The 19,894-nt window shown below is 40.4% G+C and overlaps 1 protein-coding gene across 1 annotated transcript; it reads left to right on the top strand.

Moving 5' to 3' along the window:
* Positions 1–7,231: 7,231 nt before the first annotated feature.
* Positions 7,232–18,132, top strand: LOC306862765 (thrombospondin-4-B-like). Its single transcript, XM_079405743.1, has 22 exons — positions 7,232–7,518; positions 9,130–9,327; positions 10,770–11,053; positions 11,175–11,277; positions 11,597–11,679; positions 11,774–11,825; positions 12,091–12,242; positions 12,551–12,688; positions 12,930–13,007; positions 13,118–13,270; positions 13,352–13,456; positions 13,561–13,668; positions 13,814–13,973; positions 14,092–14,210; positions 14,304–14,356; positions 14,507–14,700; positions 15,020–15,198; positions 15,336–15,384; positions 15,471–15,667; positions 15,760–15,932; positions 16,051–16,190; positions 16,264–18,132. The coding sequence occupies exons 1-22, from the start codon at positions 7,443–7,445 to the stop codon at positions 16,320–16,322; spliced, it is 2,853 nt and encodes a 950-aa protein (XP_079261869.1). The 5' UTR covers positions 7,232–7,442; the 3' UTR covers positions 16,323–18,132.
* Positions 18,133–19,894: the final 1,762 nt, after the last annotated feature.

Genomic DNA, 19,894 nt, shown 5'->3' with positions numbered 1-19,894 from the left:
TTCAAAGAACTTCTATTTCTCCCTCATCTATCACACCTTATTCAACTCATCAGCTCATTAGTAGAGACAGCAAATCCTGAAATGTGTGTGTCAGATATGAAAGACCTACAAAATGTGCAGTTTTGGGGGTTCTCGCAGGACTGGTTTGAAAACCACTGCTCTATGGCATTGAAAGTGCCTATGGCATCGCTGAAGGCGAGCGTTTACTCTCTACAGTGGACTCGTTACAGAGATCCATGTGCAATGCATTATAAGATGCATTGCAAAGCATAATTAATGTATTAAAACTAATTTTTATAAAAGGCTTAAGTAAAGTTTTACCTTTTTTGGCCTTTATCGTGAATTTTTAATATGAAACAAGTCTCTGTCTGAATTTTTTTCTTTTTCGATAATTAGTTTTGACATTACTTCCATTACATCCCAACTTCAACATTTTTACTATTTCATGGCCTAAAATCACGAAAATGAATTCATAAGAAGCTTATGTTGCATAGTCAACACGACAAAGCTGATCTTGATTTATTTTCTTAATTTGAATGTTGTTTCTTGTTTTATTGTGTACAATTAATCAGTAAATGTTATTCCAAATAAGATTGGAGCGCTACAGCAAAAAGGGAAACATTTTCCATGAATAATGACTTATTGGCTGTGATTTTAATAAACTGCTTTTATGGTGCTTTGACGCCCTTTTTGGTCACCATTATATGTTTTAATAGCATGGAAAAGAGCAGCATGAACATTCTTCCTAAACATTCTTCCACAGAAAGTCAATCAGGTCAATCAAGAGTAAATAATTTTCAGTTTCATATGCAAAATACTCCTTGAAATGCCCTTTGGGGTCTGAAAATTGGTTAGACTACTTTAAATGTGCTCTCCAGAGAACGAAGATCATCCGAACGCTCCAAATGTTTTCATAGGGGCCATATTTTTTATTCTATTGCTGTTTATCGGCGAGATGATAGCTTTAAATGCTGGAATCAGCCAGAATGGATTAACCGTCTGCTCCATTTCCTGTGTTTTTGCTTCGTTTTCTGTGAAAGCCATTATCGATGTGCCACTATACACACACAAAACACACACACATCAGGTCATTTCCTTTCCACGGTAAAGCAAGATGATCCAGTCGAGCGTTTTTTGGTCTAAACACACACACAGGGGATTCTTTTTTTCTAACGGACATCATGCGACCATTAGTTCATTACAGCAATGACGTCAGTGTTTTGGGGCTGGTTCCATTTAACTGATAGTGATTTACCTGCGCCGTATGACCTATTCAGCCTCCATAGAGGTTTTCTTTGACACAAGCTCTCTAAATCATCAGATCTGGTCCACCTGGGCCCCAGAGACCGTCTGACACAAAGTCATGCTTATAACACCTTGTCTTGTTTATAAGAGAAGAGGTCCAGAACTTTTTCCCCTCTTGTTCATTCCAGGTAAACAGATTTTTTGCTGTTTAATTGTTTGACTGGCTTTCTAACATTCAGAGAAAATATTGTTAGGAGTTACACGTCTTCTCTCCCAATGCCAGTGTTACAAGCACCGATCCAGACGTCTAGCTTGGATTTAAGTTGGAACTGAGCGTGGAATGAATGTCAGTCTGTTTGGGTTAGGAGAAGTAAGACCTGTTCAAAGCTTCTGGGATTGCAACACTGAGACTTGTTGATGGAGATAAAGGTGTTTTACGATTAATTGCAAAACCTGATTTCAAAGTCCTGGTAGTTGAATATTTGATCAATATTTGTTTGCTGTTACTTTTGCCTTAAACTCGCCTTGTTTTTGTTCGAACGTTTTTCCCAAACACATGCACATTATCCCTGTGTTTTTGTGCGTAAGGAGGCCAAGTACCTGAATAATAGCTTCCATGTGCGACCTGACACACACACGCACGCACGCACACATACGGTGACAGACACACATCCCTGAATGCTATCCATCACACACTCTCATCTATCTCCGCTGATGTGTCTTTGAGGTTCGTAGCGTGTGACCGCGCATTTGAGCTGCTTGTTTTCTAAAGCCTCACATTTGCCTGTTGATCCGCAGCGCCGTGAGTCCATCCGGCCTGCAGCGTAACACGCAACAGAAGCTCATAATCAAAGCCTGTTGTTGTACTTTTACCCCGTACACTCATTTCTGAGAAAACAACAAGAATAATATTTATGAGGTTTGGAAATTGCTAAATTGTTGAAAATGACTTGCATTTTCGCAACCTTTTGTGCTAGGAATGTTCTGGGATTGAAGTGTGTTGGCATGCTGTTGATTACCACAGGACAGAAATTCAGCTCGTCCATCAGTTTGTAAAAACAAGCAAGAATCGCATTTACAGGAACGCACTTACAATGGAAGTCGGTTGAGGGCAAGACATTGCAATGGGATAAATGTTAAATATATGTGATAAGACTTTAAATTATTGATCATTTATTTAATCAAATTGTTTTGTGTAATTAAAAAAATTATATATGAAACTGGTTATTAATCTTGCTTATAAAGTTATATAAAATATTATAAAGAATTATAAAGGAAAATTCACTCACAGAAATTACATTAACAGCTCTTATTTATAAATGTTTGAACACAACGAATACAAATATGACAACAAAAATACAAAATATTTCCACTTTTAAAAACCTCCGGAATGCCTTCCATAAGTGCATTACTGTGAATGTAAAATTAATTTATTTTATGAAATTATTATAATTTTTTTCATAATTGTGTACTTATTTATATATTATTTATTTTGTGATTTTATATTATATATATATATATATATATATATATATATATATATATATATATATATATATATATATATATATATATATATATATATACACACTCACCTAAAGGATTATTAGGAACACCTGTTCAATTTCTCATTAATGCAATTATCTAATCAGCCAATCACATGGCAGTTGCTTCAATGCATTTAGGGGTGTGGTCCTGGTCAAGACAATCTCCTGAAAACCAAACTGAATGTCAGAATAGGAAAGAAAGGTGATTTAAGCAATTTTGAGCGTGGCATGGTTGTTGGTGGGATTTTCACGCACAACCATTTCTAGGGTTTACAAAGAATGGTGTGAAAAGGGAAAAACATCCAGTATGCGGCAGTCCTGTGGGCGAAAATGCCTTGTTGATGCTAGAGGTCAGAGGAGAATGGGCCGACTGATTCAAGCTGATAGAAGAGCAACTTTGACTGAAATAACCACTCGTTACAACCGAGGTATGCAGCAAAGCATTTGTGAAGCCACAACACGCACAACCTTGAGGCGGATGGGCTACAACAGCAGAAGACCCCACCGGGTACCACTCATCTCCACTACAAATAGGAAAAAGAGGCTACAATTTGCACGAGCTCTCCAAAATTGGACGGTTGAAGACTGGAAAAATGTTGCCTGGTCTTATGAGTCTCGATTTCTGTTGAGACATTCAGATGGTAGAGTCAGAATTTGGCGTAAACAGAATGAGAACATGGATCCATCATGCCTTGTTACCACTGTGCAGGCTGGTGGTGGTGGTGTAATGGTGTGGGGGATGTTTTCTTTGCACACTTTAGGCCCCTTAGTGCCAATTGGGCATCGTTTAAATGCCACGGCCTACCTGAGCATTGTTTCTGACCATGTCCATCCCTTTATGACCACCATGTACCCATCCTCTGATGGCTACTTCCAGCAGGATAATGCACCATGTCACAAAGCTCGAATCATTTCAAATTGGTTTCTTGAACATGACAATGAGTTCACTTTACTAAAATGGCCCCCACAGTCACCAGATCTCAACCCAATAGAGCATCTTTGGGATGTGGTGGAACGGGAGCTTCGTGCCCTGGATGTGCATCCCACAAATCTCCATCAACTGCAAGATGCTATCCTATCAATATGGGTCAACATTTCTAAAGAATGCTTTCAGCACCTTGTTGAATCAATGCCACGTAGAATTAAGGCAGCTCTGAAGGCGAAAGGGGGTCAAACACAGTATTAGTATGGTGTTCCTAATAATCCTTTATGTGAGTGTATATATATAAAATTAGCAATATTCGCTTTTTTAAATCCTCTATTGGATCTGAAACATTCCATTGAAAAAGCTATTTTAAACCAGCCAAGTTGTTTTCGCTGGCCAGGTCAAGTGGTCAAGTACCCAAAGCCCCTCTACAAACAATCAAACTACACCTGTGTGAAAAAAGCTGGCCAGATAAGACCAGCAAACCACTTTAGGTCAGTTTCTAGAGCCCCTAAGGGACATCATAATGAAAAAAATGTGATGCAAGGAAAAATACTGTAGTGTTCCCTAGAGAAACTTTGTTCACAAAACATTATGCAAAGATATTGCATTTCCTTGTAAAACTTTACATTCACTTGCAAAAGCACTAGAATATAGTTCTTCCTCCCAATACCCTCCCATATTATTTCCATCACAAAAGTTTTGCGAGCGAAAGCAAATGTCTTACGAACGAATGCAAAATTTTTCCAAGTGAACACAAAAGCATTGCAAAATAATTTTCCCTCCCATCATCTTGTCCTTTTAGGATCTCCATAGGTTTTACATGTTTCAGTTGAATAAAAAGCATCAAAACTGCTTGAGGGTAAATCTATCATCCCACAGCAGGTTACAAGAACATTCCACCATCCCGGATGAGGTCAGTAGAATACTGTGCATCCCCCGAGGGAAGGTCAGGGGAAAATTATACTCCCCAGAGTTCAAGAGAACATTCTCCTGGCCCAGTTTACCCCATCTGAACAATTACATGCTCCTAAAGCCCTGTTACACAGGCTGTTAAAAGCACCACTATAACCAACCTCAATAAACACATTGAACACAAGCGGTGTGAGAAAGCTGTAGATCAGGTACAAATGCCGTCAGGAGTCAGCAATATCTGTTTAAAGAGATTCTCGACTCAAAGACACACGATTGCAGCTAGTCTTACACAAACATAGACGTGGATACATGTGCAACCGAACCCTAGCACTCACACACATGGTAAGATCATTAGCGAGGTCATCTTACCACAAAATAACAGGCCATCTCAACCTACAGTGAGAACAAAAGGACACAGTGTGAGTGTGTCTGTCTGTTTCCTGCTGTTCTACTGACGGGTCCAATATAACCAGACATTCAGAGAAAGACTTAAGGCCAGATCCTGTTGTAACACAGGCTCGCGCCAACGGAAGGCGGTTTGAATCAGAACATTCCAGAACTTTGCCCACCTGGGTCGTAACATACTCATAATGCTTCAGAAAGATTTAATGACAGAGCAGCTTCGGCTAAAGACTGTAATTTAGGTCTTAACCCACACACACACACTGGGCAGCATTCACCCCTCTGATTAGGATGTGGGATTATGTCACTCACCACAAACGTCACGTGATTGGTCAGTGGTCAGTGTGATCGGCCAGTCAGTGGTGTGATAGGAGTATGTGTGCGCTATATCAATACCAGACAAGTCTGTTATTAGTGATACTGACCGCATGCGTAACAGACTGGAGATCAGCCACCAGACTAGTGACAGTGTGTAGATTTCTTCTCTCTGTCGTCATAGTCTAGCTATCACTGTGAACAAAGCTTTTTTTTTTGCCAAAAATTCAGTCACACTTTATATTAGGTGGCTTTAACTACTATGTACTTAGATTAAAAAAATAAGTACAATGTACTTATTGTGGTCATATTGTATTGCAACACACTTTTGCTGCTATTGAGGTGGGATATGGGTAAGGTTAGGGACAGTTTTGGTGGTATGGGTAGGTTTAAGGGTGGGTTAAGGTGTAAGGGATGGGTCAACAGTGTAATTATAAATGTAATTACAGAAATTAATTACAGATGTAACTACATGCAGGTATTTTTAAAAATATAAGTACAATGTAAGAACATGTATGTACACAATAAGTGCATTGTATCAAATGATTAATTTAAATGTAAGTACACAGTAGTTAAGGCCACCTAATATAAAGTGGGACCAAAAGTTTTTATATTTTCTGCAAAAATGCCATGCTGTTAAGGTGGTTGCTTGGGGGGTTGTGGGTAGTTGCTACGGGGTTGCTAGGGCATTGCTGGGGAGTTGTGAGGGGTTGCTGGACATTATTAGGTGGTTTCTGAGGTGTTGTGGGTAGTTGCTAGAGTATTGCTACAGTTGGAAGTTTCAGGAGTGTTATGGGAGTTTCTAGGGTGTTGCTAAGGCATGGGGTGTTGTGGGAGGTTGCTAAGGCATTGCTTCAGTTAAAAGTTTCAAGAGTGTTGTGGGTATAGTTGCTAGGGTGTTGTTGTGGTGTTTTGGGAGGTTGCTAGGTGGTTGCTGGGACATTGTGGGAGGTTGCTAGGGCATAGCTAGGAAGTTTCTGGGGTATTTTGAAAAGTTTCTAGGGCGTTGTTGAGGTGTTTGGGTGGTATTGTGCTGTTGGCAGGGCATTGTGGGAGGTTGCTGGTAAGTTAATAAGGTGTTATGGATAGTTGCTGCGTAGTTGTTATGTGGTTGCTAGGCAACTGCTACGATTTTTGAGTGTAGTGGGGAGGGACGCTGTAGGGGGGGGGTGTTATGACAATTCTAAGCACCCGACGATGGAGGGAACGTTATTGCGATTTCTATTGAGGGGGACCCCCCCGGAATGCGATCTAGATATGGAGAGGGAAACCTCAGTATGATAATAGTGATGCTTGACCAATTGAATTGAATAGATAGACATAAAAACATACGTGTAGCTCATAGTCTCATAGACATTTCTTTGCCTTTCGTGAAGTTCTACTTTGAATGTTATTAAACTGCCATTGAGTTGAAAGATGAGATAATTGGTCCCAATTGCTGCTGTATCATTAAACGGCTGTTACCATTTGCCTGCCTCACATGTGTATCTGACTTTTTAATTAATTTTTTATTACAGAATCCTTTGCGCAAGAATCAGACCTTCATGGAACATTAGCAACCCTCCATCCAGTTATCTTTAAACAATTCCCCAGAGATCCAACCCGGCAGACGTATTTTACGGCACCTGCCAGTCAAAATGACAGGAAAGTATGTGAAAACCTGAGAAAGGAAGAACCGATGGAGGGAAAAGGAGGACGGAGTGAAGGATGTGGAACAAATGGAACCTCATAAAAGGTACCAATAAGAGTCAGCCAGGCCTGCCAATTATACAGCACTGCTCTTTGCTCCGCCCCCCTCAGCATGGGGGTGTCTGTTAGACTCATAGCTCCACCCACCACAGCTGCTGTGAGTTGATAGACAGCCTGTATCTCAACCCAACACACACACACATCATTAAAACCCGAAGGCACACAGACCTCAATCTTTTCTTCTGTCCCTCACTCCTGAGTTCTGCTCAATCACACAGACTTTCTCTACAGAACTCTCACATACAAGACACTGAAGCCAAAAGGCACAAAGGAATCTAAGATCAGCTCTCATAAGATTTTTCTCACACACTCCTTCTGTGGAGTGGCAGAAGGTTGTGATAAAGATGACCGGCACGATGCATCTCCTCGTGGCCGTTTCTCTAATCTTGACTTTCAACTCAGCAAGCGCAGAATCAACCGGTGAGTACACAAAGTTTCCTTAATAGGTTAAAATGTTTCTTTAATTCATGACTAGTTAAGCCGCCTGCAAGTATTTAAGTTTTTTTTTACTGTAGTTTTATTTACCCTCTTGCACTTTTTCCTCATCGTTTCTATGTCTGTCTCGTAAAATCTCACACTGAGCTGTATATCTCAGTCTAAAAGTGTCTGGTTTCTTCTGTAATGGCTGGTTTCTTTGTTTTCTCACATTTTTGATTTTCTTTTCCTCTTTACTTTCCCACATTTTTCTGTCATCGCCTTTTTGATTTCTCAATTTATCCGTCCCAACAATGTGGATGTGTTTATCACAAAGCATCAGGCTCCAATTTAGATTTTTGGTAATTGCCTGTGTGTATGAGAGAGAGAGAGAGAGAGAGAGAACGGTAGTTCATTCTGGGCTATAGAAGTCATAATGTCTTTTGCAGCAAGGGTGAGATTGCATTATTTTATTGAATCTGAAAGGCGGACACATAATACTTAAAGAAAACACACACACACACAGAGTGCTTCCACCTACCAGACCATAATCATTCCCCCTTTTCAACGTCAATGTAATATTTACTTCAAGACATGTGACTGTTTGTACATTAAAATGACAAATAATACATAAAGTCAAATCACACATGTTGGCAATCACAGCCAGCATGTAAATATTTCAGCACACCATCTGTGAACAGAAATAATGCTTTTGAGCAACAAACAGCGCTTTGAGCAAACTATACTCTTACTTCACAAGAAAGTGAAGATAAACAAGAAGCACAACAAAAGCCTTGGTTTTTGTGGGAATATTGCTTAGTTGTATTGATGTGCTGATTGCTAAGGCATGAAAATTAGAGTCAGACCATCTCTCTTGGTTAAAATATTGGGAAAGACGTCATCCTTGAGTCATTAAATTTTTTTCATACAACATTATGTTTGCCTGTTCAGCCAATGGCAAGCTTCCATCGCCATAACAACCAACATCTGTATTTGACATCCGGCATTGACACCGCAACGGCCTTCCGTTCACCTGGTTTCCATGAAATTTTCCAGTGAAAATGTTTAATGGATAAGATCCAGTTCGATCCCTGTCAATCTCAGACCAGTTGCTCCAGTTACAGGAGTTTCTGTTTAAAAACCTCAAGATATTAATCTGAAATTCAAGCTTTTTCTGTTTATTCTGGAACACAACAACCAAAATGTTTATATTTTTGTCTAATGTTGCTCAAATTGTATGTCACTCATCAAGCACATTAGATACGGTCTGGGTTTCAGCATTCAGACACACACTTATTATCCCATTCGCAATGCCAAAACCTTCAAAATTTGAATGCGTTTGAATGCCATTAGACTTTTGGTTACAGTCAAGCTGTGCTATGCTTTAAAAAACAACTAATACTTGCCATTTGCAAACTTCAAAGAACTACAAATCCCTAAACATTTATGCAACCAGCTAAATAAACAGGAACAGTATTTACAGTCTAACAGAAATGACATCAACCTGGGCATCACTCCCAGCATGCATTAGCCTGAGAAACAACTACATGTTTGTGAGCAGTATGCTTTGTGTTTGACTAACACTTATATAACCTTTAAATAACATTTTTCCTGCAGTGTATAACCTCTTAACGTCACCGGACTGCCTACCGGATCTACTGCACGGAGGTTTGGCAGAGCAGGGAGTAACAGAACTCTTTATTCTCACAACGTTCCGTCTCCAGCCTCGAACCGGAAACACCATATTCAGCCTGTACAATCCACGAGACAACAGCAAGTACTTTGAGTTTTCTGTGCTTGGGAAACTCAACAAAGGTAGGTAAACTTTGACTATACCATACTTTTGACATTAAAGTGGGCGTGAACTGCCTTTGTTTTTTTATTTTATACTGTTCTCTGAGGACCATTTATAATGTTATAAATGTCATTTATAGGGAAGTCGTGGCCTAATGGTTAGAGAGTTGGACTCGTAATCCAAAGGTTGCGGGTTCGAGTCTCGGGCCGGCAGGGATTGTAGGTGGGGGGAGTGAATGTACAGCGCTCTCTCCACCCTCAATACCACGACTGAGGTGCCCTTGAGCAAGGCACCAAACCCCCAACTGCTCCCCCGGGCGCCAGCATAAATAGCTGCCTCATGGTGTGTGTGTGTGTTCACTGCTGTGTGTGTGCACGTTGGATGTTCACGGTGTGTGTGTGTGTTCACTGCTGTGTGTGTGCACGTTGGATGGGTTAAATGCAGAGCACGAATTCCGAGTATGGGTCACCATACCTGGCAGTATGTCACTTCACTTCATAATGTTATCAAGATTTTTACATCAAAAAACATAATAATTTAGAATTGGCTATTTTCTGCCCCGTTTTTAGCCCCCTCTCATCAGAACGCTCCGTTTGAAAAGGAATGGCGGATTGTAGACTCGGAAGTAAACGCCCACTGCTGTGATTGGCTAATAGTTGTTTATGTTTGACAGCCTACTCCTTCACAGATGGATTCACATTATCAAATGATCTGTAAAAACTGACAGAGCAATAGTGATCAGGTAATCAGTTGCTCACACTTGTGTGGTGCGACATCGGATGTAATATAGTCAGAGCATCATCTTTTAGATTCAACCTTTCCGAAAATCCTGCATCGAATTGTGCCTTGTTTGTAAGCGAATATGCAGTTGAATGAAGTGAACCAAAGACCGAGCTCTTGCTGACACGGTCTGGCACTTAATTAAAAATAAAGTTAATCAAATAAAGTTTATCGTTTGGGTCTCTGCATAGACCTGCGTTTGCTTTTCTACACACCAACTGTGTGCACAAATCAGTGGGCGTGGCTAAACAGGCAGCGATGTAGAAGTAGGCGTTGATCTTCTGCGGAGGTGGTGTGTAGCCACACTATTAAGTTATAAAGCGGCACATTCCACAAGTTGTTTTGGCAGATTGGCTTTAATATAAACTGCTTTTAGACTAAGAAAGTTTTGAGTTCCGAAACTTACAGAAAGTTTTTATAGCACAATGACCTTGTATATATCAAAAGATAAAGGGAATTTAGATATTTCAGTTCTTGAAGAGTGACTGTGAGAGTTATGATTAAATATTTGATATGGGCTTCATTTGTTTTTGTCATTTACTATAAAAATTTGCAACCCAATTTGAAAACAAGGTTTTAAGCTCTAAAAATGACAGAAATGTTCAGGTAATGGATAAATACAGAAGTGGTATCGGAAAATAATATAGAATCTCACATTATCTATCTCTTTCTCTCTCTGTAGCTACTTTACGATACCTGCGCAGAGATGGTAGGATGAGTACCGTCACCTTCAACAACCTGAAACTGGCTGATGGTGAGAAGCATCGCCTGCTCTTCCATCTGAAGGGATTGGAGGTTGGCCAACCAAGGGGCTTCCCGCACAATGAGGGGGTGTTACCGGTGCCTGGGGTGGAGCTCCACCTGGACTGCAGGCTGGTGGAGACGCTGAGAGATTTACCAGCTGTGTTTAATGGCCTAAACAATCACCAGGGAGTGGAGCTCAAAACTATGCAGGGGAAAGCACATGTATACAACATATTCAATAGCTATACACTCACATGCTGAGAGATATATTTGGAGGTTTTCGTTGCATGCACTAATACACTAACATAAACTCCCCATTGTGCTCTTTCTGTTCTGATGGCAGGAGGAGTTGGAGGAGCTCAAACTGGCATATGGTGATTCAATGGAAAATGTTGCATCGCTGCAGGGCTGCCACACTCATCAGAGTGACTCCGTACAGACTTTAGGTAATTTTTACATTTTCTGAAGAAAACACGAGTGGTGCATGTGCACAATTTGCCACCACAATGCTATAGAGTTATTGGTAGTCGCAGTGTTTTGCTAGGGTGTTCTGATTGGTTGCTAGGGGTTTGTTTACAAATACAGCATTTTCCAGTGGCATCAGCAAATGTTTTCCATCCAAGATGACAGTCAGAACATCTGCTTAATTAATAAGTACACCTTTAAGTAACAGATTCCAAAGGAAGAGATGAAGAAAGAGAGAAAATGTGAATAAACTGTTTATCTGCTAAAATGATAAGATCAGCATTTTTGTTGTTTATAAAGGGCTTAACACGAAACAGCTTACAAATCAGATGCTGGAGCTGACAAAGGTCATTAATGAGCTTAAAGATGTTCTTATTCAGCAGGTAAAGCCTTCCTTACAATTACCCTTTTGTTTAATGTTCTTAATTTCCACTATCCCTTATTTACAAAGATTTTTGCTTGCACGCATGTTTACAGGTGAAGGAAACATCTTTCCTCAGAAACACCATCTCTGAGTGCCAGGCCTGTGGTAAGACATTATGATGAGCAAGACATGCGTGATATGCATGAGTTTGTTGATGCAGATATCCAGATAAGGAACCCAAACAAGACGTTTTCGGTGTCCACAAATATCCACGGCAACGTCTCAAACAAATACTCCAGTCACAACTTCAAAGTCACTAAAGCTGAAGCAGATTTGAAGCAGGAGTGTATTTATGGAGTGTTCAATTACAGACATATCATGAATGCTTCCAACCACACCATAAATGCTAAATACCATTGGTTAATTCTAGGGCTGGATGGAACGGAGGTGGTGAAACCAAAGTGCACTCCTGGAGTGTGTTTCCGTGATGACATGTGTATAGAAACAGCTGAGGGGGTGGAGTGTGGTCCATGCCCTGATGGATACACCGGAGATGGATACAGCTGTGACGATGTTGATGAGGTACGTATCTGTTCAAGAGGTCATATCCAGACAAATGTCTTTTTCTTGATGATCTGGTATAGCCTGAGGATGATCGATTGATCAAAATGTTGCTAATAAAATTTTGTAAAGATGCAAGTTTGAGTAATGCGTGGGACTGAAACATTTTTCAAGCTGATCTTCTGAAATAAAACAAGATAAACCTGTAGTTCCTTATTTTGATAGGACAGTATAGAGTTAAACTGAAACCAATGGGAGAGGAAAGGACCATGAGCCAGAATTCAATCTCGGGGTTGAATAAATGTCATGCATGTTTGTGTCTAATGCAGTGCCAGTTTAATCCCTGCTTCCCTGGCGTGAGGTGTGTGAACATGGCTCCAGGTTTCCGCTGTGAGGCATGTCCTCTTGGATTCACTGGCAAACCACTGGAGGGTGTTGGCGTAGCTTATGCACAAACACACAAGCAGGTACGTCACTGATGACTTGGGGCCCTTTTGCATGATTTGTGTCAGAGTTCCCTAATGCATTAAACTTTACGCAAAGTGAAGCATCAAGCTGCAGCATTATCCCCAGCACCACTGTGTGCAGGTCATATGTTGTAAAGCAAAGTTTAGGCAGTTCAAAAAATGACCACTGATATTCTGATGCACAGCCAATGATTAAAAGATTGAAAGGTCATTTATCTCCTAATTCCTATATTTTCTTTAGGTGTGTGATGATATCGATGAATGTAAAGGACCAGATAACGGAGGATGCACCCCTAACTCCATCTGTGTGAATTCTGTGGTGAGAACTGACCTGTTCGCAATGCATCTCTGTGAGGCAAAGTGCCATTATGTCACTCAGAAATGCAAAACAAAAGAATAGTGCCTCAAAATGTGTGTTATCTTGTGTAGGGATCATATCAATGTGGCCGATGTAAGAGCGGATTTACAGGTGACCAGAATAGAGGTTGTAAGCCAGAGAAAAGCTGCGGAAACCGCCTACAGAACCCTTGCGACCCCAATGCGCAGTGCATAGTGGAAAGAGATGGTACCATCACATGCCAGGTACCCTTTCGAGGCACACGCATATATATGAAAAAGGCATTATGCTCAAGGGCAAATGCTAAGGGTGTGTTTGTGTTCTAGTGTGGCATTGGATGGGCTGGAAACGGTTATCTCTGCGGTAAAGACACTGACATCGACGGGTATCCTGATGAGAAGCTGCGCTGTCGAGACCCAACCTGCAGAAAGGTAACTATGGCAACAATGCAATCGATATTGACTTGCTTAGGGCTCCGGTGACATCAGTTGCCTGTCTCTGGGAGAGCTGATTCATATTGTTTCCTCAATACCAGGACAACTGTGTTACCGTTCCAAACTCGGGACAAGAGGATGCAGATGGCAATGGGAAAGGAGATGCATGTGACCCAGATGCAGATGGAGATGGAATACGGAATGAGCAGGTAAATGCACACATTCATGGCGTTGTTGTTTATATGCACTGCAGAATCTCACACTAATTCCTATAAAAATCTCTTAAATCTTGCATTTCTATCTCTGGTTATGATGAAGTAAACTTTTTTCCTTGTACATATGCATGGATTGTAGGATAACTGCTGGCTGATGCCAAATATAAATCAACTGAACAGTGATAAGGACAGCCATGGCGATGCATGTGACAACTGTATCCGAGTGGATAACCCAGACCAGAGAGACACAGATTCTGATGGCCTCGGGGATGCATGCGATGACGACATGGATGGAGATGGTAAGAGAATGAGGAGATGGTAAAAGTCTTGAATGTTTGGTTCGAACAAAAGATTTGTCTTTGTCTTTCTGGTGCGAAGTCATTACCATTTTTGGTGTCTGCTTTTATTGATCGTCAGGGTTGAAAAACTTCCTGGATAACTGCCAGCGAGTGAAAAATCGTGACCAGCTGGATCGTGATGGGGATGGGGTGGGAGATGCATGTGATAGCTGTCCTGGCATCCCAAATCCAAATCAGGTACATGATTGGCAGACAACTATATATTCCTCAAATGCTGTACTTTTCTACTATACTAAATATTTATATAATATTCACTCCTCTTCTTCCCAGTCTGACATTGACAATGATCTTGTTGGAGATTCTTGCGATACAAATCAAGATAGGTATGAGATGGTCCATCACTTGTGCAACAGAGATACAGCTTCCTTATTTCTTTTGTTTTACACCAAATTATGAATTATCAGACAATAATGTACAATTTCTGTTGAAATTTGTCCAAGCACTCCTGTGATATCATTTCTTGTATCCTTCAGCGATGGTGATGGTCACCAAGATAGCAAAGACAACTGCCCAATGGTAATTAACAGCTCCCAGCTGGACACAGATAAAGACGGACTGGGAGATGAATGTGACGATGATGATGATAATGATGGTATTCCTGACACACTGCCTCCTGGACCAGATAACTGCCGGTTGGTGCCCAACCCTGACCAAATAGATGACAACAGTGAGTACACCATTAATCCTTAAATAGAGACAGTATGTACTGTATTTTATTCTGTGATCATCTGCTCACCCTGTTTTCTTCATTGGAACAATACACGGAAAGCAGAACGTCCAGAGAATAAAAACAGAAATGAATAGTGATTGTCAAACTCCATATAAATAGCTGACATATGACTTTGCATGGTCTTCCAAGTCTTCTAAAGCCATATGTTACCTTTATGTAAGAAACTGAAATATCCCATTATTCTCAAAGTCTCGTATTTTTCATTACAGGAATCATATTTCAATCATCCCTCACTCACCTATTCATTTTTCCACAGATGATGGAGTGGGCGACATATGCGAATCAGACTTTGACCAAGACAAGGTGATCGACAGGATCGATAACTGTCCAGAAAATGCAGAGATCACACTGACAGACTTCAGAGCCTATCAGACGGTTGTACTGGACCCAGAGGGTGATGCTCAGATTGACCCCAACTGGGTGGTTCTTAACCAGGTGACAGATCAGCAAAAGACTTTTGATGGGAACATTGAACTGTCACCGTGACGAGCATAAAAGTCATTTGATACATCTCTACAGAAAACTGTGTTTAAGACGTGCAATGCTGATAAATTCTTTGCCTTGCTTCAAAGGGAATGGAGATCGTCCAGACTATGAATAGTGACCCTGGCCTTGCTGTTGGTGAGAAGATGCATGTTTGCCCATCATGGTTAATGATATATTAAATTATTTCTATGGATGATGCAATTCCCCTCTCCGATGACCAGGTTACACTGCATTCAGCGGTGTTGATTTCGAGGGAACCTTCCATGTGAATACGGTGACTGATGACGACTATGCCGGCTTCATCTTTGGCTACCAAGACTCTTCCAGTTTCTATGTGGTGATGTGGAAGCAAACGGAGCAGACCTACTGGCAGGCTACGCCCTTCAGAGCCGTAGCTGAACCTGGCATTCAGCTGAAGGTGGATCATATGACTTTCAAGATTTATGTCTAAATTTGAGAGAAAGTCTTGCAGGGAATTAAGATTACTCTATATTTGTCTCATGCTCTTAGGCCGTGAAGTCCAAGACTGGTCCAGGAGAGCATTTGAGGAACTCTCTCTGGCATACAGGTGACACTAATGATCAGGTTCGTCTCCTGTGGAAAGATCCAAGAAACGTTGGCTGGAAGGACAAGGTATCATACCGCTGGTACCTGCAGCACCGCCCACAAGTCGGATACATCAGGTGAGCCAATCAAAATTCAGGTTACTTGAAGTTTGAATCCAAGCAAGCTGTTACTTGAGAAAGAAAATTGTGTTAAAAATAAAAATGATTCAGTGCAGACTTGTGTATGTATATTTAGGATTCGTTTCTATGAGGGATCAGAGCTGGTGGCAGATTCTGGGGTGACAATTGATACCACAATGAGAGGAGGAAGACTGGGAGTGTTCTGCTTCTCTCAAGAGAACATCATCTGGTCAAACTTGAAGTACCGCTGCAATGGTGAGAACACAAACATAAACATTTAGAATGTTACAAAACATTTCTGTTTCATATACATAAATATCTTTTCCAGACACCATTCCAGAGGACTTCCAGGAGTTCAGTACACAACATGGCATGGACCCCCTGTAAATAATTCCCATAATGCTATGTTTATACCAGCACACCATTACACACAGTCCTATGTGTGTCTCTGAAAGTGTGAAACACATTTGTACACAATGTGTGTGTAGAATTGGGATACGTGTATACACAATGTGTATGCCTTTTTTTTTTTAAGTCAACTTTTTTACTTTGTTTACTCTGGTCAAAAAACTTCAGCAATTTAGCTACATCATATAACATTTAGATAAGAGATGGACAGTATTTCCTGTTATCAGTGAGTTAGAAGTTACAGTTATCCACTGCCTGCCTAGAATGCAGGTAGATTTGCATCAAGTCATTGTAAAAAGAACATTTACAAGAAAGGGTGACACATATTATGATAAAAGATAAGAAAACCTAAACTTGGAGTCTCTCATTTCTGTTTGGCATCAATAAAAGAATCATTTCGAGACATGTGACGACATTTTACGTCAATCTGTCCTATGTATGACTGTACTTCCATCTGACTAAGATTTGTATGTTCTGTGGCTCAGAAACAATAGCGCTGTTTCAAATGAACCAGCTTATCTTCTAATGTAGCTTCCTAAATGAAATGAAACCTTAATAATGACCTGAAATTGGGAGACTTGATTCACCATAGACAAATAAATGAAATCTCTCAACTTCCCTTTAGTTTAGCCATATTTGATTAGAACAGTAATGCATTCTGATATTATGGTACTGTATATTTGAAAGATATATGTGCTACCTTAGAATTTGGCTAAAAGGTATCTTAATTATGCCGGCTACCCTTTGGAACATGAGGAATAAGCTTACGATGCCTAAAATGTTTTGGCAGGCAGTTCAGTAGGGTTTGGGCCAGGGCTCATGTTTGATGGGCATGTAAGTTGGTTTGTTCACATGAGAGGCTGTTTGCTCTGCAGTATTACTGCCAGAGTTGGTTAACAGCAAGAGTAGAGTCTCTCCTGGTGTTTTACTCTTAGCTCATGCTAACCTCAGCAGTTCTTGCCTCTGTTCACATTCCTCCTGTATGTGGAAACTGTTTTATTAGAGTGTTTAAAGGGGAGAAAAGCTTTTAAATGTTCTACCACGACAGTTCAAAACGATTCTACAAGATGGTCAGGAGATGGCAGTATCTCCATAACATTCACTGACTATTACTGGGAGCTATTATTAGAACAGTCCGTTCTCTTTACCATGTTCTCCCTTCTCCGCCTTACCTCATGTCTTTGTTTCCCATCTGAACATTAATGTTTTTCAGACAATCACTTGGTCTGTTAACAAATCTTAGTTGAATTCATTAAAGCAGTCAATTATGAAAATAGTTACGCAACCAAATGAGTCTGACTTGAGAGATGAAGTGAGAGGTGCTGTCAAATGCCACTTTACTCATTATGAATCACCCCCCATAACCTTTACTGAGAGAGACTGAGGGAGAAAGAGTGAGCACAGAAGGAGAAGGTGGTGTAGGAAGAGCCGAACCTGTGAATATCACTCCCCTGCAACACACAGCGAATCCTACAACACATACACATATGATAAAATGGGGGAAAGGTTAAAAAGACTGTAGGATGGTAAATATTTTCCCAAATCCGTATGTGATTTCTTTTACTATTTCACTAGTAAAAATGTACTGTAGTTGTATAATAGTGACAGCTATTATATAGCCTACCGCTGTATTTAGGCCTACCTGTCACTCTAAGTCTAAGGTATAGCTGTGTCCAAAATTATGATACCGTATTCAAATAAGTTGGATTTTGTATTTGTAACTGTTTTTTTACAAGTGTTCATACTAGGGTTATGTTTTTTTTTTTACCACAAACATAAATGATACTTCAAATTTTTGTGTGTTTTTGAAAAGAGATGTGCTATTTTGATATCAGGTCTATAATTTTCACCTACAGGATGATAAAACAGGTGAAAATACCATAGACAAGACCAAAAACATCATGAAAACTGTGGGGATGGATAGACAAGCACCATACATCCCAACAACCGCCTAGCAACATGCTAAAAACAGCCACATCTTCTATAGAAAATTGTTCAGTGTATACTATAGGTTAAGCTATTTATTATATTATTCTGAGGGTGGCTGAAACCCGCTTTATCAGTTAAAACAGAGAAAACGATTAACTCACTGGGCATCCCTCAATCACTCGGACTTTGTTTGATAGATGGTTTCTAATTTAAACAGGAACTAGCCCTTTAGGCGACGCTAATAACGGTCACTCACAATGCGCGCGAATAACAGACCTCGGCACAATAAGGGCGCGAAAATTACGCGGCATCCGCTGGTCACGAGCCGAGAGTTATTAAAAGCACTAGATCACGACTTTTTAGGAGCCCCTGCTGAGCTTTACTCCGCAGTAGCACAATGTTCCCAGAATGTCCTCGACACTGCGCTAGCGCAATGTTCCCTCGGTTTCCTCACAAACACTTTCACGGAGAGACACACCTGATCTCACATTCATCTCTCCAGACTCAACGGAAATGTCCGGCCGGTCAATAATGACAGATTTCAAGGTGCCATTCACACCACTCGGCTCGGTTTTCCTGCGCTCCCTCTCTCTATTTTTCCAAAATGGACGAAATCTGACTTAGAGATTATCTGACGTTTCTGACAGGGACATGTACACCAAATTTGTCCAATTTTCCGGTACCAGCGGGAATCCTAAAGCATCTTTCGTCTGTGATTGGCTGAAGGCGTCACGTCTGAGGAAATATGGCCATTTATGTACTGAGGAATGCGCGCTAATTCACCTGCACGTACGCTGCGTAATGCGACATTCCCCAAGGCTCCGCTTTAATGCATTAGCGGTCAGTTAACGTCTAGAACAAGTCTGCGCATGCGCAAAGACGTTTTATTCCCGTGGAGATGGGAACATTGAACTGTCACCGTGACGAGCATAAAGAACTATTGGTACACAGGGACCAGATTTGACAATCACACGTTAATTGCCTGTAATTGCATGTGTGGGTGAAGCGGCTCTGGCTGTATTTTTTAATCTCTTTTAATTGCACTTAAAGGGACATTGAAGTGTGTGCGTGTGTGTAACTAAATTCTAATAAGACTTTATTGCTTGCTCAAAGCATCAGACATGATTTGACATTTAATAATAAAACTGACATTCAAGCATAGAATAGAATTTCCCACGTGTGGCCAAGGTTTTCAACCAGGGGTCAATGAACAATGTGAAGTGGATCAAAAACTTCCATTAGTTGTCCTAAAACCAAAATGATAGTCTTGGACAACTTTGATTAACTTTTTTATCCACTTCAAATAGCCTACGGTAGCTACTAGACTTATCTTACCTAATCACCACTGACCATTTGTAACTTTCCAAATAATAATCTATTTAAAATGATCAGGTGTCGAAGTCACGCAGTAATTTTATTTATTTATTTAGTTAGTTGAACGCTCTTTACCCCAAATGGCATTTATTGTACGAGTTTCTAAGTTCTATTAATAGTATGTCTCTTCCAAGTAGGCTAATGAAGAAATAAGTTATGCACGACATAAGTGCCTTTTGAAAAATATATATATATAATATGCACATTTCCCTGTGTTCATCTGTTATCATTCTCGCCTTTGTATATGC

This window comes from Barbus barbus (genome assembly GCF_936440315.1).
Source record: "Barbus barbus genome assembly, chromosome: 43".
In the NCBI taxonomy this organism is placed as follows: Eukaryota; Metazoa; Chordata; class Actinopteri; order Cypriniformes; family Cyprinidae; genus Barbus; species Barbus barbus.
The sequence above is the reverse complement of the archived record's forward strand: the minus strand, read 5'-3'. Positions and strand labels throughout refer to the sequence as shown.

Coding starts and splice junctions, on each gene's coding strand:
- LOC306862765 (XM_079405743.1), top strand. CDS start 7,443: ATGACCGGCACGATGCATCTCCTCGTGGCCGTTTCTCTAATCTTGACT. Junction 7,519..9,129: donor AGCAAGCGCAGAATCAACCG/GTGAGTACACAA, acceptor TTTTTCCTGCAG/TGTATAACCTCTTAACGTCA. Junction 13,008..13,117: donor CCATCTGTGTGAATTCTGTG/GTGAGAACTGAC, acceptor TATCTTGTGTAG/GGATCATATCAATGTGGCCG.